Below are 22,815 nucleotides of genomic sequence, written 5' to 3' on the forward strand. Positions count from 1 at the left end.
GATGGGAGTCATTCATCTGACTCCCAACCAACTCAACCCCAGACATCTGGATGGGAGTCATTCATCTGACTCCCAACCAACTCAACCCCAGACCTGTGGATGGGAGTCATTCATCTGACTCCCAACCAGCTCAACCCCAGACCTCTGGATGAGAGTCGTTCATCTGACTCCCAACCAACTCAACCCCAGACATCTGGATGGGAGTCATTCATCTGACTCCCAACCAGCTCAACCCCAGACCTCTGGATGAGAGTCGTTCATCTGACTCCCAACCAACTCAACCCCAGACATCTGGATGGGAGTCATTCATCTGACTCCCAACCAACTCAACCCCAGACATCTGGATGGGAGTCATTCATCTGACTCCCAACCAACTCAACCCCAGACATCTGGATGGGAGTCATTCATCTGACTCCCAACCAACTCAACCCCAGACCTGTGGATGGGAGTCATTCATCTGACTCCCAACCAGCTCAACCCCAGACCTCTGGATGAGAGTCGTTCATATGACTCCCAACCAACTCAACCCCAGACTTCTGGATGGGAGTCATTCATCTGACTCCTAACCAACTCAACCCCAGACCTGTGGATGGAAGTCATTCATCTGACTCCCAACCAACTCAACCCCAGACCTGTGGATGGGAGTCATTAATCTGACTCCCAACCAACTCAACCCCAGACCTCTGGATGGGAGTCATTCATCTGACTCCCAACCAACTCAACCCCAGACCTGTGGATGGGAGTCATTCATCTGACTCCCAACCAACTCAACCCCAGACCTCTGGATGAGAGTCGTTCATCTGACTCCCAACCAACTCAACCCCAGACATCTGGATGGGAGTCATTCATCTGACTCCTAACCAACTCAACCCCAGACCTGTGGATGGGAGTCATTCATCTGACTCCCAACCAACTCAACCCCAGACCTGTGGATGAGAGTCATTCATCTGACTCCCAACCAACTCAACCCCAGACCTCTGGATGAGAGTCATTCATCTGACTCCCAACCAACTCAACCCCAGACCTCTGGATGAGAGTCATTCATCTGACTCCCAGTTACAAATGACAATATAGTCAATCTGATCCACAGGTAAATGGAGGTCACCCATAAATCCTTCTAGTGTGTCTGGGAGAAAACGTTGTTAATAAAATGAAGTGGTAGGGAAAGAAGAAAAACTGCATCCCAAATGGCACACTATTCTCTTTATAGTGCACTACTTTTGAACAGGGCCCATAGGGATCAGGTCAAAGGTAGTGCTTTATATAGGGAATAGGGTGCCATTTGGGGCGTATCCTCACAGTGGAATGCCCTAAAACACATTAACGGGTAGTAGGGTCCCTCCTCTCTCAGAGAAAACGTGCTATCGATGAATTCTCTGGGGTTTAACAATCATTTAGCATCTACAAATGTACAGTAGGATCTTCATTTGGTCACTCTTTTGTTGCTGAGAATGTTCCTGTATTCTGGTTGTGCTGTAGCAAACTGTCTGAAATGAAGATCCTCCGTCTGTAGTGAAAGAAGAAACGGTGGATTGCATTGCCAGGGTAGAGCTATAAGATAGAACAGTTGATGGGTTTTCCAGGAGAGCCGAGACTGAGACCTACTTTCAACTGAGAGGAGTGAGTCGTCAGTCAGGGTCTTTTTGACCCTGGGAAAAGCATGATCAGAGTGAGAGAGAGAGAGAGATAAATGGATAAGGAGGGAGAGGGTAAGAAAGAGAGAGAGAGATAGAGAGACAGACAGACAGACAGAGAGTAATCAGTCTGTTTACTATTGAACTGAGTCTAAAGACTCTAAAGAGCAAGAATCTGGTCGTGGGCGGCTTCAGGCCCCCTCACACTGACGGACTGGGCTCACAGGCATTTGTCACCAAGCGAAAAATTGCAAAGTCTGAAGTGACTAGATTGGTGTCTGTGTCTGTGTGTAATCTCTGCCAGGATCAGGATGTGAGAGGGCTTTGTGTTCCATGTGAGAGCTACCGCCAACACAGATTCATTATCACTTTCACACAGTTATATATTTTCTGTTTGTCTCAACCACCATACCATTGAATTGAATTGAATAGTCTTCCACCAAAGAGAGAGAGAGAGAGAGAGAGAGAGAGAGAGAGAGAGAGAGAGAGAGAGAGAGAGAGAGAGAGAGAGAGAGAGAGAGAGAGAGAGAGAGAGAGAGAGAGAGAGAGAGAGAGAGAGAGAGAGAGAGAGAGAGAGAGAGAGAGAGAGAAGAGAGAGATTTTTTTAATTGTTTATTTCACTTTTGTGAGTCAAACCATTAAAGGACAGAAATATGTTATTTTTCCTTGACCGTCTGACATGTTCTGAAAGTCAAGTGTCTGGACTGTGTCATATTGTCTGCCTGGACATTTTGTTTGGATTAAATTGACCGATTAAGTATGCCTTCTCTGCCTAACAAAGACAGCCTTTCTTCAGACACTGCATTGATTGGCAGTGGGGACCTGTTGCTGAGCTGATGTCACTGACATAGTATCTCACACACACACACACACACATACACATACACACACACACACGCAAGCACAGACACACACACAAATACACACACGTAAACACACAGATACATACACACAAACACAGTATATGTGGTATTTATTTATTTATTTAAAATATATTTGTCTGGACCTGTTTGTGGTGGTGTGGAGAGTTGTGTTATTGTCTTATTGTGGTGGTGTGGAGAGTTGTGTTATTGTCTTATTGTGGTGGTGTGGAGAGTTGTGTTATTGTCTTATTGTGGTGGTGTGGAGAGTTGTGTTATTGTCTTATTGTGGTGGTGTGGAGAGTTGTGTTATTGTCTTATTGTGGTGGTGTGGAGAGTTGTGTTATTGTCTTATTGTGGGGGTGTGGAGAGTTGTGTTATTGTCTTATTGTGGAGGTGTGGAGAGTTGTGTTATTGTCTTATTGTGGGGGTGTGGAGAGTTGTGTTATTGTCTTATTGTGGGGGTGTGGAGAGTTGTGTTATTGTCTTATTGTGGTGTGTGAAGAGTTGTGTTATTGTCTTATTGTGGGGGTGTGGAGAGTTGTGTTATTGTCTTATTGGGGGGGTGTGGAGAGTTGTGTTATTGTCTTATTGTGGGGGTGTGGAGAGTTGTGTTATTGTCTTATTGGGGGGGTGTGGAGAGTTGTGTTATTGTCTTATTGTGGGGGTGTGGAGAGTTGTGTTATTGTCTTGTGGGGTTGTGGAGAGTTGAGTTATTGTCTTATTGTGGGGGTGTGGAGAGTTGTGTTATTGGCTTGTGGGGGTGTGGAGAGTTGTGTTATTGTCTTATTGTGGGGTTGTGGAGAGTTGTGTTATTGTCTTATTGTGGGGTTGTGGAGAGTTGTGTTGTTGTCTTATTGTGGGGGTGTGGAGAGCTGTGTTGTTGTCTTATTGTGGGGGTGTGGAGAGTTGTGTTATTGTCTTATTGGGGGGGGGTGTGGGGAGTTGTGTTGTTGTCTTATTGTGGGGGTGTGGAGAGTTGTGTTATTGTCTTATTATGGGGTGTGGAGAGTTGTGTTGTTGTCTTATTGTGGGGGTGTGGAGAGTTGTGTTATTGTCTTATTGTGGTGGTGTGAAGAGTTGTGTTATTGTCTTATTGTGGGGGTGTGGAGAGTTGTGTTGTTGTCTTATTATGGGAGTGTGGAGAGTTGTGTTGTTGTCTTATTGTGGGGGTGTGGAGAGTTGTGTTATTGTCTTATTGTGGTGGTGTGAAGAGTTGTGTTATTGTCTTATTGTGGGGGTGTGGAGAGTTGTGTTGTTGTCTTATTATGGGAGTGTGGAGAGTTGTGTTGTTGTCTTATTGTGGGGGTGTGGAGAGTTGTGTTATGGTCTTATTGTGGGGGTGTGGAGAGTTGTGTTATTGTCTTATTGAGTTGTGTTATTGTCTTATTGTGGGGGTGTGGAGAGTTGTGTTATTGTCTTATTGTGGAGGTGTGGAGAGTTGTGTTATTGTCTTATTGTGGAGGTGTGGAGAGTTGTGTTATTGTCTTATTGTGGGGGTGTGGAGAGTTGTGTTATTGTCTTATTGTGGAGGTGTGGAGAGTTGTGTTATTGTCTTATTGTGGGGGTGTGGAGAGTTGTGTTATTGTCTTGTTGTGGGGGTGTGGAGAGTTGTGTTATTGTCTTATTGAGTTGTGTTATTGTCTTATTGAGTTGTGTTATTGTCTTATTGAGTTGTGTTATTGTCTTATTGTGGGGGTGTGGAGAGTTGTGTTATTGTCTTATTGAGTTGTGTTATTGTCTTATTGAGTTGTGTTATTGTCTTATTGAGTTGTGTTATGACATAGCTCAGTGAAACTATGATATGGACACCTGCGGGTCAATCCCTCACAACTCTACATATGAATATTCCAGCGTTGACACGAGAAGCCACACGCCTGTAGCATGATCTCAGATTCCACTCCAATGTGGCAGCAAAAATATTACATCAGTTGTCTTTGTATTAGTATTTCGTTTTTATGGTGGAGCTTATGTGCCTCAGCCCCACCACTCTAATGACTAGGCTCCATTTGGTTTTGGTTAAACTTGACATCAAATAACCTTTGTATGAATGTTGTGTAATTGGTTGATAATTACTTTACAGGCTGTTATTATTACTGTAGAACGGGACCTAACGGGGGGGGGGCCTGTAGTTAGTCAGCTCTCCTCTTGCCGTTAGGTCAGCCACAGAGCCACAGGCTAAACATTCACCTTGCGTCTCTCAGCAGCAGTCTTGGCCCGATCAGATGGAATGTGTCCCATTGAGGGCTCCTGTCTGTCGGTCCAGCCCAGCCTGGCCCAGTCTGCTGGGTTTGATGTGTTGTCTGTCTGTCTGTCTGTCTGTCTGTCTGTCGGTCCAGCCCAGCCTGGCCCAGTCTGCTGTGTTTGATGTGTAGTCTGTCTGTCTGTCTGTCTGTCTGTCTGTCTGTCTGTCTGTCTGTCTGTCTGTCTGTCTGTCTGTCTGTCTGTCTGTCTGTCTGTCTGTCTGTCTGTCTGTCTGTCTGTCTGTCTGTCTGTCTGTCTGTCCGTCCGTCCGTCCGTCCGTCCGTCCGTCCGTCCGTCCAGGCCGTGTTTGATGTGTAGGCTGTCTGACTGTCGGTCCAGCCCGGCCCAGTCTGCTGGGTTTGATGTGTAGTCTGGGACCGTGCTGCTGGGAGCAGTGATAAACTGAAGCCATCAGCTGCTTTGCTCTTTCATGTGCAGCTCAAACAGGGTCCACACACTGAGGCTTTCAACTGAGAGCCAGCCGGCCATCCAGGGCAGAAAACCAAGGGTAAACTTCTGACTTAACTTAAGTGGCTTTTCTTCAGGATCCCTGAAATTAGGACATGTAGGAGTCTCCCATACCTCAGCTTTGACATTGGGATTCTGCTGTGTCATGGTGATGGGGACTCATGACAACCACGGTTGTAGTTTAGTTTGTACCCTGCGGCTCTTTAGTCTTGTACCCTACTCACTACTCAATGTCCTCTAGAGTGTTTCACTTTAACCGGGGGGGGGTTCTTTTGATGTGGTGACTGTAGGAAGAGGCGGGATGAATGGAGGGAGGCAGGCAGGCAGGCAGGCAGGCAGGCAGGCAGAGACGACAGACAACTCTCAACACAGTGGGTGGTGGTGTTTGTTCTGCTGAAGTAAATAAAAGAAGAAGCTCCCATAACAACTCTCTCCTCTCCTCTCCTCTCCTCTCCTCTCCTCTCCTCTCCTCTCCTTCTCCTCTCCTTCTCCTTCTCCTCTCCTCTCCTCTCCTCTCCTCCCCTCTCCTCTCCTCTCCTCTCCTCTCCTCTCCTCTCCTCTCCTTTGAATTGATTATTCAGAGAATCGAAGGCAAATTTAAACAAACCTGAGCCAGCAAGGTAATCCTCAGAGGACGAACATCAATAAATTAATCTTTAGATAATGCATTACTATTACAAATGACAAAACTCCATTATTTGAATGTAGTTGTTTTATAATTCCTCCAGAGTTGATTGTTTGATGTCTGGAAGGTGTTTGAACTTCACAGAACATCCAGCACTTCTATCACTTCACTGGTAATACAGCCCCGCTGTCTGCACTGCCCCAATACAATACATTATTACATTACATTGCCATACAATACAATACAATACAATACATTACCATACATTACATTACATTGCCATACAATACAATACCATGCAATACAATACATTACCTTACAATATAATTGCATTACATTACCATACAATACAATACCATACAATACAAGACATTACATTACCAATACATTACATTACAATACATTACACTACATTACACTACAATACATTATAATACATTATAATACATTACAATACATTACAATACATTACAAAACAATACATTACACTACATTACAATACAATACATTATGATACATTACAATACATTACAATACAATACATGGCAATACACTACATTACGATACAATACATCCCCATACAATACAATGCAATACAATACATTACATTACAATACATTACATTACAATACATTACGATACAATACATTGCACTACATCACAATACATTACAATACAATATCTTACAATACAATACAATGCATTACACTGCAATACATTACATTACAATACAGTATCTTACAATATATTACCATACAATACAATGCAATACAATTCATTACAATACCATACAATTACATTACCATACAATACAATACATTCCCATACCATACATTACCATACACCACATTACAATTCAATACATTGCAATACAATACATGACCATGCAATACATCCCCATACAATACAATGCAATACATTACAATACAATACATTACGATACAATACATTGCACTACATCACAATACATTACAATGCAATACAATACAATACATTACAATACAATATCTTACAATACAATACATTACAATACAATACAATACACTACAATGCAATACACTACAATGCAATACACTACATTACAATACAATACATTACAATACAATACATTACAATACATTACAATACAATGTCTTACAATACAATACATTACAATACATTACAATACAATACATTACAATACAATACATTACAATACATTACAATACAATGTCTTACAATACAATACAATGCAATACATTACACAATACATTACAATACAATATCTTACAATTCAATACATTACAATACAATACAATACACTACAATACAATACACTACATTACAATACAATACATTACAATACAATATCTTACAATTCAATACATTACAATACAATACATTACAATACAATACATTACAATGCAATACAATACAATACATTACAATACAATATCTTACAATACAATACAATACATTACAATACAATATCTTACAATACAATACAATTCAATACATTACACAATACATTACAATACAATATCTTACAATACAATACAATTCAATACATTACACTACAATATCTTACAATACAGTATCTTACAATACATTACAATACAATACATCACAATACAATACAATACAATGCATTACACTACAATACATTACATTACAATACAGTATCTTACAATACATTACAATACAATACATCACAATACAATACACTACATTACAATACAATACATCCCCATACAATACAATGCAATACATTGTATTACAATACATTACAATACAATACATTACGATACAATACATTGCACTACAATGCAATACAATACAATACATTACAATACAATATCTTACAATACAATACACTACATTACAATACATTACCGTACAATACACTACACTACATTACCGTACAATACAATACAATACACGACACGACACTACACTACACTACACTACACTACACTACATTACAATACATTACCGTACAATACAATACAATACACTACACTACTCTACACTACACTACACTACACTACACTACACTACACTACATTACAATACATTACCGTACAATACAATACACTACACTACACTACACTACACTACACTACACTACACTACAATACTCTACACTACACTACACTACACTACACTACACTACAATACACTACTCTACACTACACTACACTACAATACTCTACACTACACTACACTACACTACACTACACTACAATACACTACACTACACTACACTACACTACACTACACTACAATACTCTACACTACACTACACTACACTACACTACACTACAATACACTACACTACACTACACTACACTACACTACACTACAATACACTACAATACACTACACTACAATACACTACTCTACACTACACTACACTACAATACACTACTCTACACTACAATACACTACTCTACACTACACTACACTACAATACTCTACACTACACTACACTACACTACACTACACTACACTACAGTACACTACACTACAATACACTACTCTACACTACACTACACTACAATACACTACTCTACACTACACTACACTACAATACTCTACACTACACTACACTACACTACACTACAATACACTACTCTACACTACACTACACTACAATACACTACTCTACACTACACTACACTACAATACTCTACACTACACTACACTACAATACACTACTCTACACTACACTACACTACACTACACTACACTACTCTACACTACTCTACACTACAATACACTACTCTACACTACACTACACTACACTACACTACACTACTCTACACTACTCTACACTACAATACACTACTCTACTCTACACTACACTACTCTACACTACACTACACTACTCTACACTACTCTACACTACAATACACTACTCTACACTACACTACACTACACTACACTACTCTACACTACACTACTCTACTCTACACTACTCTACACTACACTACACTACACTACTCTACACTACACTACACTACACTACACTACACTACACTACACTACAATACTCTACACTACACTACTCTACACTACACTACACTACACTACACTACACTACACTACTCTACACTACACTACACTACACTACACTACACTACACTACACTACACTACACTACACTACAATACACTACACTACTCTACACTACACTACACTACTCTACACTACACTACACTACACTACACTACACTACACTACACTACAATACACTACACTACACTACACTACACTACACTACACTACACTACAATGAGTTATGTTAAATAAAGGAATGTCTTTATTTGATGGTGATGTTCCTCTACACTGCTGTTGTCGTCCTCCCTAAACCTGATTTACTGACTGCTGTGGAATCCTTCCATTAACCCAGTGTGTTGGAGTGTGTGTGTGTATGCATGTGTGTGTGTGTGTGTGTGTGTGTGTGTGTGTGTGTGTTTAACAACTAAAACTCTTATTCTCTCCCAGAGCTGGCTTCTAGAGAGGTCATTTTCCCAGGCACTCTAAGCTGAAGTCTGCCTGGTCTGGACAGCATCCCAACGTGGTAGAGTCTCTTCTCCCACGTTTTTCTGGTTCTTCCTTCTCAAAGACAAAGTGATGTTAAGAAACACCACTGTATCTGGGATGGTACAGCAACAGGCATTAGTGTTTACAAACAGACTGCTTACTGTCTCTGTCCTTCACATGATGCGTCTGCTGTGTGATGTCGTTTCTCTCTGTTCTATAGTTCTGAATGTTCGATAAAAACGTACCTTGAAAATGACCGTCTGGAAAGGTTCCTTTCGTTTCCTGTATTTTGAAGAGCATTTTGCATTTATGTGGTTGTCTTGGACCAAATCTGCACACCAAAAGTCTCACGATATTCACGTTGTCCTTCATGGACTGTGACTCTACTTATCTACATTCTTTGGCATATTGTTTTCTGATGTTATTTTCTCCCGCTGTCTGGTTGTCCTGCAGTGGAGCTGTTTGTCTGTACGACTCAGGCCACAGCTGACGTAGTGACCCGTGTTCTCCCGTCTCACCCTCTTTTGTCTGTACGACTCAGGCCACAGCTGACGTAGTGACCCGTGTTCTCCCGTCTCACCCTCTGTCCAGCGGATCCTTTTGTCTGTACGACTCAGGCCATAGCTGACATAGTGATCCTGGTGGATGGATCCTGGAGCATCGGGAGGCTCAACTTCCGCTTGGTCCGCATGTTCCTGGAGAACCTGGTCAGCGCTTTCAGCGTCGGGATCGACCAGACCAGGATAGGTAAGCATTAGCATCACTGTCTGTTATTGACCAGGATAGGTAAGCATTAGCATCACTGTCTGTTATTGACCAGGATAGGTAAGCATTAGCATCACTGTTTGTTATTGACCAGGATAGGTAAGCATTAGCATCACTCTGTTACTGACCAGGATAGGTAAGCATTAGCATCACTCTGTTACTGACCAGGATAGGTAAGCATTAGCATCACTCTGTTACTGACCAGGATAGGTAAGCATTAGCATCACTGTCTGTTACTGACCAGGATAGGTAAGCATTAGCATCACTGTCTGTTACTGACCAGGATAGGTAAGCATTAGCATCACTGTCTGTTATTGACCAGGATAGGTAAGCATTAGCATCACTGTCTGTTATTGACCAGGATAGGTAAGCATTAGCATCACTCTGTTACTGACCAGGATAGGTAAGCATTAGCATCACTGTCTGTTATTGACCAGGATAGGTAAGCATTAGCATCACTGTCTGTTACTGACCAGGATAGGTAAGAATTAACATCACTGTCTGTTATTGACCAGGATAGGTAAGCATTAGCATCACTGCCTGTTATTGACCAGGATAGGTAAGCATTAGCATCACTGTCTGTTATTGACCAGGATAGGTAAGCATTAGCATCACTGTCTGTTACTGACCAGGATAGGTAAGCATTAGCATCACTGTCTGTTATTAGTCTTACTGTCCTGTCACAGGGTTCAATAGCCTTACTGTACTGTCACAGGGTTCAATAGCCTTACTGTACTGTACTGTCACAGGGTTCAATAGCCTTACTGTACTGTCACAGGGTTCAATAGCCTTACTGTACTGTACTGTCACAGGGTTCAATAGCCTTACTGTACTGTCACTTGGTTCAATAGCCTAACTGTACTGTACTGTCACAGAGTCCAATAGCCTTACTGTACTGTACTGTCACAGGGTTCAATAGCCTTACTGTACTGTACTGTCACAGGGTTCAATAGCCTAACTGTACTGTACTGTCACAGGGTTCAATAGCCTTACTGTACTGTACTGTCACAGGGTTCAATAGCCTAACTGTACTGTACTGTCACAGGGTTCAATAGCCTTACTGTACTGTACTGTCACAGGGTTCAATAGCCTTACTGTACTGTACTGTCACAGGGTTCAATAGCCTTACTGTACTGTACTGTCACAGAGTTCAATAGCCTTACTGTACTGTCACAGGGTTCAATAGCCTTACTGTACTGTACTGTCACAGGGTTCAATAGCCTTACTGTACTGTACTGTCACAGGGTTCAATAGCCTTACTGTACTGTCACAGGGTTCAATAGCCTCACTGTACTGTACTGTCACAGGGTTCAATAGCCTTACTGTACTGTCACAGGGTTCAATAGCCTTACTGTACTGTCACAGGGTTCAATAGCCTTACTGTACTGTACTGTCACAGGGTTATATAGCCTTACTGTACTGTACTGTCACAGGGTTCAATAGCCTTACTGTACTGTCACAGGGTTCAATAGCCTTACTGTACTGTACTGTCACAGGGTTCAATAGCCTTACTGTACTATCACAGGGTTCAATAGCCTAACTGTACTGTACTGTCACAGAGTTCAATAGCCTTACTGTACTGTCACAGGGTTCAATAGCCTTGCTGTACTGTACTGTCACAGGGTTCAATAGCCTTACTGTACTGTCACAGGGTTTAATAGCCTTACTCTACTGTACTGTCACAGGGTTCAATAGCCGTACTGTCACAGGGTTCAATAGCCTTACTGTACTGTACTGTCACAGGGTTCAATAGCCTTACTGTACTGTACTGTCACAGGGTTCAATAGCCTTACTGTACTGTCACAGGTTTCAATAGCCTTACTGTACTGTACTGTCACAGGGTTCAATAGCCTTACTGTACTGTCACAGGGTTCAATAGCCTTACTGTACTGTCACAGGGTTTAATAGCCTTACTCTACTGTCACAGACTTCAATAGCCTTACTGTACTGTCACAGGGTTTAATAGCCTTACTGTACTGTCACAGGGTTCAATAGCCTTACTGTACTGTCACAGGGTTTAATAGCCTTACTGTACTGTCACAGGGTTCAATAGTCTTATATTAGTCTTATATTCCCGTATGTACTCCTTATCCCAGGTCTGGCCCAGTACAGTGGGGACCCCAGGATAGAGTGGCATCTGAATGCCTTCACCACTAAAGATGCAGTCCTGGATGCTGTGAAGAACCTGCCCTATAAGGGAGGCAACACACTGACAGGTACAATTCACCAGCAGCTCCCTCTGACGTCATCCCTAATGACAGCTAAGGAAAGGTCACAGTAGATTTAGCCCAGAGGGGACGTTTAGCCATGCTTAATACACAGACTTATTGAAATCTGTTTATAGATTTTTGCATGAATGTAAAGCATTTTGTTAAAGGTAACCAGAGTTAGTTTTATTTTATACCTTTATTAAACTAGGCAAGTCAGTTAAGAACAAATTCTTATTTTCAATGACGGCCTAGGAACAGTGGGTTAACTGCCTGTTCAGGGGCAGAACGACAGATTTGTACCTTGTCAGCTCGGGGGTTTGAACTTGCAACTTTCCAGTTGCTAGTTCAATGCTCTATCCACTAGGCTACCCTGCCGCCCCAGGGCAGCCTAGTGAGGGAAGTCTATATGACTTTTAGATGTATCAACCAGTGGAGCCATCATCAGGGAACTGTCTGTCTATCTGTCTGTCTAGCTATCTGTCTAGCTATCTGTCTAGCTATCTGTCTGTCTATCTGTCTGTCTGTCTGTCTGTCTGTCTATCTGTCTATCTAGCTATCTGTCTAGCTGTCTAGTTTTCCATCTCTCTGTCTATCTGTCTGTCTAGCTGTCTAGTTTTCTATCTATCTGTGTATCTGTCTATCTGTGTAGCTGTGTAGTTGTCTATCTGTGTAGCTGTCTAGCTGTCTATCTGTGTAGCTGTGTAGTTGTCTATCTGTATATCCGTCTATCTGTGTAGCTGTGTAGCTGTCTATCAGTGTAGCTGTGTAGCTGTCTATCTGTGTAGCTGTGTAGCTGTGTATCTATCTAACTGTCTATCTGTGTAGCTGTCTATCTGTGTAGCTGTCTATCTGTGTAGCTGTCTATCTGTGTAGCTGTCTATCTGTGTAGCTGTCTATATGTGTAGCTGTCTAGCTGTCTAGCTGTGTATCTGTCAAACTGTCTAGCTGTGTATTTGTGTAGCTGTGTATTTGTGTAGCTGTCTAGGAGTCTATCTGTGTAGCTGTCTAGCTGTGTAGCTGTCTAGCTGTGTATCTGTCAAACTGTGTAGCTGTGTATCTGTGTAGCTGTCTATCTGTGTAGCTGTGTAGCTGTCTAGCTGTGTATCTGTCAAACTGTGTAGCTGTGTATCTGTCTAGCTGTGTATTTGTGTAGCTGTCTAGGAGTCTATCTGTGTAGCTGTCAAGCTGTGTAGCTGTGTATCTGTCAACCTGTGTAGGTGTCTATATGTCAAGCTGTCTATTTGTGTAGCTGTCTAGCTGTCTATCTGTGCATCTGTGTAGCTGTGTATCTGTCTAGCTGTCCATCTGTGTAGCTGTGTAGCTGTCTAGCTGTGTATCTGTCAAACTGTGTAGGTGTGTATCTGTCTAGCTGTGTATTTGTGTAGCTGTCTAGTAGTCTATCTGTGTAGCTGTGTAGCTGTCTAGCTGTGTAGCTGTCTAGCTGTGTAGCTGTGTAGCTGTGTAGCTGTCTAGCTGTCTAGCTGTGTATCTGTCAAACTGTCTAGCTGTGTAGCTGTGTAGCTGTGTAGCTGTGTAGCTGTCTATCTGTGTAGCTGTGTATATGTCTAGCTGTGTAGCTGTCTAGCTGTCTATCTGTGTTGCTGTCTAGCTGTCTATCTGTGCATCTGTGTAGCTGTGTATCTGTCTAGCTGTCCATCTGTGTAGCTGTCTATCTGTGTTGCTGTCTAGCTGTCTATCTGTGCATCTGTGTAGCTGTGTATCTGTCTAGCTGTCTATCTGTGCATCTGTGTAGCTGTGCATCTGTGTAGTTGTCTATCTGTGTAGTTGTCTATCTGTCTATCTGTCTATATGTGTAGTTGTCTATATGTGTAGTTGTCTATATGTGTAGTTGTCTAGCTGTGTAGTTGTCTAGCTGTGTAGTTGTCTAGCTGTGTAGCTGTCTATCTGTCTATCTATCTGTCTAGCTGTGTAGCTGTCTAGCTGTGTAGTTGTCTAGCTGTGTAGTTGTCTATCTGTCTATCTGTCTATCTGTCTATCTGTCTATCTGTCTAGCTGTGTAGCTGTCTAGCTGTGTAGTTGTCTAGCTGTGCAGTTGTCTATCTGTCTATCTGTCTATCTGTCTAGCTGTGTAGCTGTCTAGCTGTGTAGTTGTCTATCTGTCTATCTGTCTATCTGTCTAGCTGTGTAGCTGTCTAGCTGTGTAGTTGTCTAGCTGTGTAGTTGTCTAGCTGTGTAGCTGTCTATCTGTCTATCTGTCTATCTGTCTAGCTGTGTAGCTGTCTATCTGTGTAACTGTCTATCTGTCTATCTGTGTAACTGTGTAGCTGTGTAACTGAACTACGTAACTCTATATATCTGTGTGTATCTGGGTTCCCTGAGTGTACAAAACATTAGGAACACCTTCTTAATATTGAGTTGCACCCCCTTTTGCCCTCAGAACAGCCTCAGTTCATCGGGACATGGATTCTACAAGGTGTTTGAAGCGTTCCACAGGGATGCTGGCCCATGTTGACTCCAATGCTTCCCACAGTTGTGTCAAGTTGCCCTTAATGTCATTTGGGTGGTGGACCATTCTTCTTGAAACACACAGGAAACTGTTGCGTGTGGAAAACCCAGCAGCGTTGAAGTTCTTGACGCTCCTGTCACCTACTACCACTCCCCGTTCAAAGGAACTTAAATATTTTGTCTTGCCCTTTCACCCTCTGAATGACACACATACACAATCCATGTCACAATTGTCTCAAGGCTTAAAAATCCTTCTTTAACCCGTCTCCTCCCCTTCATCTACACTGATTGAAGTGGATTTAACAAAGTGACATCAATAAGGGATCATAGCTTTCAACTGGGTTCACCTGTTCAGTTTATGTTATGGAAAGAGCAGGTGTTCCTAATGTTTTGTCCACTCAGTGTATTTCTGTGTATCTGTGTAGGCCTGGCCCTGACCTATATCCTGGAGAACAGCTTCAAGCCCGAGTCAGGCTCCAGGAGCGGGGTACCCAAAGTCGGTATCCTAATCACAGATGGGAAGTCCCAGGATGACGTGATCCCCCCTGCCCAGAGCCTGAGGGACGCTGGCATCGAACTCTTCGCCATTGGTAGGACTCAAGGCCTTGTTGTCCTTATCGTAGTATGAACACATGATGGTGTCTTTAGGAGAACTACAGTGAAAATACAACTGAAATAAGACATTTACATAAGTATTCAGACCCTTTACTCAGTACTTTGTTGAAGTCTTTTCAGGTTTCTCCAGAGATGGCTCTGGCTGGGCCACTCAAGGACATTCAGAGACTTGTCCCGAATCCACCCCTGTGTTCTCTTGGCTGTGTGCTTAGGGTCGTTGTCCTGTTGGAAGGTGAACCTTCGCCCCAGTCTGAGGTCCTGAGCGCTCTGGAGCAGGTTTTCATCAAGGATCTCTCTGTACTTTGCTCTGTTCATCTTTGCCGCAATGCTGACTAGCTTGGCATTCAGGCCAAAGAGTTCATCAGACCAAATAATCTTGTTTCTCATGGTCTGAGAATTTTTAGGTTCCTTTTGGCGAACTCCAAGCAGGCCGTCATGTACCTTTTACACGACAGCCTGCTAGAAGGTTCTCCCATCTCCACAGAGGAACTCTGGTTACTCCCTGACCAAGGCCCTTCTCCCCCCATTGCTCAGTTTGGCTGGGTGGCCAGCTCTAGGAAGAGTCTTGGTGGTTCCAAACCCCTTCCATTTAAGAATGATGGAGGCCACTGTGTTCCTGGAGACCTTCAATGCTGCAGAAATGTTTTGGTACCTTTCCCCAGATCTGTGCCTCGACACAATCCTGTCTCGGAGCTCTACGGACAATTCCTTTGACCTCATGGCTTGGTTTTATGCTCTGACATGCACTGTCAACTGTAGGACCTTTATATAGACAGGTGTGTGCCTTACTAAATCATGTCCAATCAATTGAATTTACCACAGGTGGACTCCAAGTTGTAGAAACATCTCAAGGATGTTCAATGGAAACAGGATGCACCTGAGCTCAATTTCGTTTCATAGCAAAGGGTCTGAATACTTATGTAAATCAGGTATTTTTTTAAATAATTTTTCATTTTTAATTTGCAAAAATATCTAAAAACCCTGTTTTCGCTTTGTCATTATGGGATATTATGTGTAGATTGGTGAGGGTTTATTTTATATAATACATTTTACAATAAGGATGTAACCTTGATTTTTGGTAAAAAGTCAAGGAGGCTGAATACTTTCCGAAGGCACCGTATATTCATGCTGTGAGACTTGATGCTGTCGGTAGGACACAGTTAGTTGTCGGTAGGACACAGTTAGTTGTTTCGATGCTGTCGGTAGGACACAGTTAGTTGTTTTGATGCTGTCGGTAGGACACAGTTAGTTGTTTTAATGCTGTCGGTAGGACACAGTTAGTTGTCGGTAGGACACAGTTAGTTGTTTTGATGCTGTCGGTAGGACACAGTTAGTTGTTTTGATGCTGTCGGTAGGACACAGTTAGTTGTTTTGATGCTGTCGGTAGGACACAGTTAGTTGTTTTGATGCTGTCGGTAGGACACAGTTAGTTGTTTTGATGCTGTCGGTAGGACACAGTTAGTTGTTTTGATGCTGTCGGTAGGACACAGTTAGTTGTTTTGATGCTGTCGGTAGGACACAGTTCGTTGTTTTGATGCTGTCGGTAGGACACAGTTAGTTGTTTCGATGCTGTCGGTAGGAAACAGTTAGTTGTTTTGATGCTGTCGGTAGGACACAGTTAGTTGTCGGTAGGACACAGTTAGTTGTTTTGATGCTGTCGGTAGGACACAGTTAGTTGTTTTGATGCTGTCGGTAGGACACAGTTAGTTGTTTTGATGCTGTCGGTAGGACATAGTTAGTTGTCGGTAGGACACAGTTAGTTGTTTCGATGCTGTCGGTAGGACACAGTTAGTTGTTTCGATGCTGTCGGTAGGACACAGTTAGTTGTTTTGATGCTGTCGGTAGGACACAGTTAGTTGTTTTGATGCTGTCGGTAGGACACAGTTAGTTGTTTCGATGCTGTCGGTAGGACACAGTTAGTTGTTTTGATGCTGTCGGTAGGACACAGTTAGTTGTTTTGATGCTGTCGGTTGGACACAGTTAGTTGTTTTGATGCTGTCGGTAGGACACAGTTAGATGTTTCGATGCTGTCGGTAGGACACAGTTAGTTGTTTCGATGCTGTCGGTAGGACACAGTTAGTTGTCGGTAGGACACAGTTAGTTGTTTTGATGCTGTCGGTAGGACACAGTTAGTTGTTTCGATGCTGTCGGTAGGACACAGTTAGTTGTTTTGATGCTGTCGGTAGGACACAGTTAGTTGTCGGTAGGACACAGTTAGTTGTCGGTAGGACACAGTTAGTTGTCGGTAGGACACAGTTAGTTGTTTCGATGCTGTCGGTAGGACACAGTTAGTTGTTTTGATGCTGTCGGTAGGACACAGTTAGTTGTTTTGATGCTGTCGGTAGGACACAGTTAGTTGTTTTGATGCTGTCGGTAGGACACAGTTAGTTGTTTTGATGCTGTCGGTAGGACACAGTTAGTTGTCGGTAGGACACAGTTAGTTGTCGGTAGGACACAGTTAGTTGTCGGTAGGACACAGTTAGTTGTTTTGATGCTGTCGGTAGGACACAGTTAGTTGTTTCGATGCTGTCGGTAGGACACAGTTAGTTGTTTTGATGCTGTCGGTAGGACACAGTTAGTTGTTGGTAGGACACAGTTAGTTGTCGGTAGGACACAGTTAGTTGTCGGTAGGACACAGTTAGTTGTTTCGATGCTGTCGGTAGGACACAGTTAGTTGTTTTGATGCTGTCGGTAGGACACAGTTAGTTGTTTTGATGCTGTCGGTAGGACACAGTTAGTTGTTTTGATGCTGTCGGTAGGACACAGTTAGTTGTTTTGATGCTGTCGGTAGGACACAGTTAGTTGTTTTGATGCTGTCGGTAGTACACAGTTAGTTGTTTTGATGCTGTCGGTTGGACACAGTTAGTTGTTTTGATGCTGTCGGTAGGACACAGTTAGTTGTTTTGATGCTGTCGGTAGGACACAGTTAGTTGTTTTGATGCTGTCGGTAGGACACAGTTAGTTGTTTCGATGCTGTCGGTAGGACACAGTTAGTTGTCGGTAGGACACAGTTAGTTGTTTTGATGCTGTCGGTTGGACACAGTTAGTTATTTTGATGCTGTCGGTAGGACACAGTTAGTTGTTTCGATGCTGTCGGTAGGACACAGTTAGTTGTTTTGATGCTGTCGGTAGGACACAGTTAGATGTTTTGATGCTGTCGGTAGGACACAGTTAGTTGTTTCGATGCTGTCGGTAGGACACAGTTAGTTGTTTCGATGCTGTCGGTAGGACACAGTTAGTTGTTTTGATGCTGTCGGTAGGACACAGTTAGTTGTTTCGATGCTGTCGGTAGGACACAGTTAGTTGTTTTGATGCTGTCGGTAGGACACAGTTAGTTGTTTTGATGCTGTCGGTAGGACACAGTTAGTTGTCGGTAGGACACAGTTAGTTGTTTCGATGCTGTCGGTAGGACACAGTTAGTTGTTTTGATGCTGTCGGTAGGACACAGTTAGTTGTTTCGATGCTGTCGGTAGGACACAGTTAGTTGTTTCGATGCTGTCGGTAGGACACAGTTAGTTGTTTTAGAGGTAAAGGCTGACAAGGTGACACGTTTGGATACACTTTTTTCCTTTGTGTTTTGTTAAGGGAAACAAAAGGAAACAGATAGATCTTGATCTAAATCTTGATCTAAATCTTAATCTTGATCTAGATCTTAATCTAAATCTAGATCTTAATCTAAATCTTCATCTAAACCTTCATCTAGATCTTAATCTTGATCTAGATCTTAATCTTGATCTAGACCTTAATCTAAATCTTAATCTTGATCTAGATCTTAATCTAAATCTTGATCTAAATCTTGATCTAGTTCTTAATCTTGATCTAGATCTTAATCTTGATCTAAATCTTAATCTAGATCTTAATCTAGATCTTAATCTTGATCTTAATCTTGATCTTAGTGCTCTCTCTCCCTGTGTGCAGGTGTAAAGAATGCTGATGAGAATGAGCTGAGGGCCATAGCTTCTGAGCCTGACAACACTCATGTGTACAACGTGGCAGACTTCAGCGTCATGAGCTCTATCATAGAGGGACTGACCCAGATAGTCTGTGAACGGGTAGAGGAGCAGGACAAGGAGATCAAAGGTGAACAAATCAAATCAGAGAGCAAAGATGTTGGCACGTCAGTCATCATACTACTGTACATCTTTGCAGTACATACTGTCTCAGTCATCATACTACTGTATATCTTTACAGTACATACTGTCTCATTCACTTAGACACAGTACCCAGTCTTCAGTCCTCATACTACTGTATATCTTTACAGTACATACTGTCTCATTCACTTAGACACAGTACCCAGTCTTCAGTCCTCATACTACTGTATATCTTTGCAGTACAAACTGTCTCATTCACTTAGGCACAGTACCCAGTCTTCAGTCCTCATACCACTGTATATCTTTACAGTACATACTGTCTCATTCACTTAGACACAGTACCCAGTCTTCAGTCCTCATACTACTGTATATCTTTACAGTACATACTGTCTCATTCACCATACTACTGTATATCTTTACAGTACATACTGTCTCAGTCATCATACTACTGTATATCTTTACAGTACATACTGTCTCAGTCCTCATAATACTGTATATCTTTACAGTACATACTGTCTCATTCACTTAGACACAGTACCCAGTCTTCAGTCCTCATACTACTGTATATCTTTACAGTACATACTGTCTCATTCACTTAGACACAGTACCCAGTCTTCAGTCCTCATACTACTGTATATCTTTACAGTACATACTGTCTCATTCACCATACTACTGTATATCTTTACAGTACATACTGTCTCAGTCATCATACTACTGTATATCTTTACAGTACATACTGTCTCAGTCATCATACTACTGTATATCTTTACAGTACATACTGTCTCATTCACTTAGACACAGTACCCAGTCTTCAGTCCTCATACTACTGTATATCTTTACAGTACATACTGTCTCATTCACTTAGACACAGTACCCAGTCTTCAGTCCTCATACTACTGTATATCTTTACAGTACATACTGTCTCATTCACCATACTACTGTATATCTTTACAGTACATACTGTCTCATTCATTTAGACACAGTACCCAGTCTTTAATATTGAGCAGGCCTCAGGTTGTCACTACAAATCTGAGCTGAAATAACTCCTGTCTGTTTAATACACTTCACACTTAATCATCATTGTAGAATCATGATAATGCTGTCCATATTTAGTGCATACTGAATAAACACGCACTTAGACATACACACTTAGAAAAAAGGGTTCCAAAAGGGTTCTTCGGCTGTCCCCATAGGAATACCTTTATTGGTTACAGGTAGAACCCTTCTGGGTTATATTTAGAACCCTCTATGGAAAGAGTTCCATGTAGAGTTCCATGTAGAACCTGGTGCCAAAAGGGTTCTAGTTGGAACCAAAAATAGTTCTTCATAGGGTTCTCCTATGGGGACAGCCGAAGAACCCTTTTAGGTTCTAGATAGCATATTTTATTTCTAAGAGTGTACTGTACAAACTTTCCATACCATGCATTCTCTAACGATCCGTTGTAATGTATCTCCAGAGGAGACGGCAGGTCAGGAGACACAGGAAGCCCCTCAGGACCTAGTGACATCAACATGTCCATACAGTATACTGTACAGTCTGTCACCTTAGATGATGCTGTCCTGTACTATCTGAATGTGTGTTCCTCCAGGAGAGTCTGCAGGTCAGGAGACACAGGGAGCTCCTCAGGACCTAGTGACATCAACATGTCCATACAGTATACTGTACAGTCTGTCACCTTAGATGATGCTGTCCTGTACTATCTGAATGTGTGTTCCTCCAGGAGAGTCTGCAGGTCAGGAGACACAGGAAGCCCCTCAGGACCTAGTGACATCAACATGTCCATACAGTATACTGTACAGTCTGTCACCTTAGATGATGCTGTCCTGTACTATCTGAATGTGTGTTCCTCCAGGAGAGTCTGCAGGTCAGGAGACACAGGAAGCCCCTCAGGACCTAGTGACATCAACATGTCCATACAGTATACTGTACAGTCTGTCACCTTAGATGATGCTGTCCTGTACTATCTGAATGTGTGTTCCTCCAGGAGAGTCTGCAGGTCAGGAGACACAGGGAGCTCCTCAGGACCGAGTGACATCAACATGTCCATACAGTATACTGTACAGTCTGTCACCTTAGATGATGCTGTCCTGTACTATCTGAATGTGTGTTCCTCCAGGAGAGTCTGCAGGTCAGGAGACACAGGGAGCTCCTCAGGACCTAGTGACATCAACATGTCCATACAGTATACTGTACAGTCTGTCACCTTAGATGATGCTGTCCTGTACTATCTGAATGTGTGTTCCTCCAGGAGAGTCTGCAGGTCAGGAGACACAGGGAGCTCCTCAGGACCGAGTGACATCAACATGTCCATACAGTATACTGTACAGTCTGTCACCTTAGATGATGCTGTCCTGTACTATCTGAATGTGTGTTCCTCCAGAGGAGTCGGCAGGTCAGGAGACACAGGAAGCCCCTCAGGACCTAGTGACATCAACATGTCCATACAGTATACTGTACAGTCTGTCACCTTAGATGATGCTGTCCTGTACTATCTGAATGTGTGTTCCTCCAGGAGAGTCTGCAGGTCAGGAGACACAGGAAGCCCCTCAGGACCTAGTGACATCAACATGTCCATACAGTATACTGTACAGTCTGTCACCTTAGATGATGCTGTCCTGTACTATCTGAATGTGTGTTCCTCCAGGAGAGTCTGCAGGTCAGGAGACACAGGGAGCTCCTCAGGACCTAGTGACATCAACATGTCCATACAGTATACTGTACAGTCTGTCACCTTAGATGATGCTGTCCTGTACTATCTGAATGTGTGTTCCTCCAGGAGAGTCTGCAGGTCAGGAGACACAGGGAGCCCCTCAGGACCTAGTGACATCAGAGGTGACAGCCAGGAGTTTCAGGGTGTCCTGGAGTCACGCTCCCGGCAGTGTAGAGAAGTACCGTGTGGTGTTCTACCCTGCTACCCAGGGAGGACGGCCTGAAGAGGTATACACACTCCATCTTACTCTCCCACCCAATAGGGTTGTTTAATGTCCATCTGCTGTAGGTGAAACAAAAGGGGGTTGGAACCCAAATTATTTTCTAATTGTTTTGTTCTGAATAGAATCCTACATTTTTTATCGTTCCGTTCCACTGTTCCGAACAGAACAATAAAGTTCTGAACCGGTTCAAACCCTAAAAAAGTGTCAGTTTATATTTTTAATTTCTATTCCTTTTTTAAATGTGTACAATCGATAGTTGTTTACATTTAGCTCATTAAATGACTTCACCAATCGTTCCAGGTTTCGTTTCTGTTCCTTGAAAAATGTATATTACTGGATGTATTCACTCCAGATGTTCAGTCTCTCTGTATCTCTCTG

The 22,815-nt window shown here is 42.5% G+C and overlaps 1 protein-coding gene across 5 annotated transcripts in view; it reads left to right on the top strand.

Moving 5' to 3' along the window:
* Nucleotides 1–22,815, top strand: part of col14a1a (collagen, type XIV, alpha 1a) — a 244,399-nt gene that overhangs the window by 51,850 nt on the left and 169,734 nt on the right. For all 5 annotated transcript variants that reach the window (XM_036935521.1, XM_036935515.1, XM_036935520.1 and 2 more), the window contains exons 6-10: nt 9,948–10,103; nt 12,218–12,337; nt 15,223–15,387; nt 19,331–19,492; nt 22,281–22,441. In XM_036935521.1, coding sequence (XP_036791416.1) covers nt 9,948–10,103; nt 12,218–12,337; nt 15,223–15,387; nt 19,331–19,492; nt 22,281–22,441 — 764 coding nt within the window. The remainder of the gene's footprint in view (nt 1–9,947; nt 10,104–12,217; nt 12,338–15,222; nt 15,388–19,330; nt 19,493–22,280; nt 22,442–22,815) is intronic.

The sequence above is a fragment of the Oncorhynchus mykiss genome, chromosome 2 (assembly GCF_013265735.2).
Source record: "Oncorhynchus mykiss isolate Arlee chromosome 2, USDA_OmykA_1.1, whole genome shotgun sequence".
NCBI lineage: Eukaryota > Metazoa > Chordata > Actinopteri > Salmoniformes > Salmonidae > Oncorhynchus > Oncorhynchus mykiss.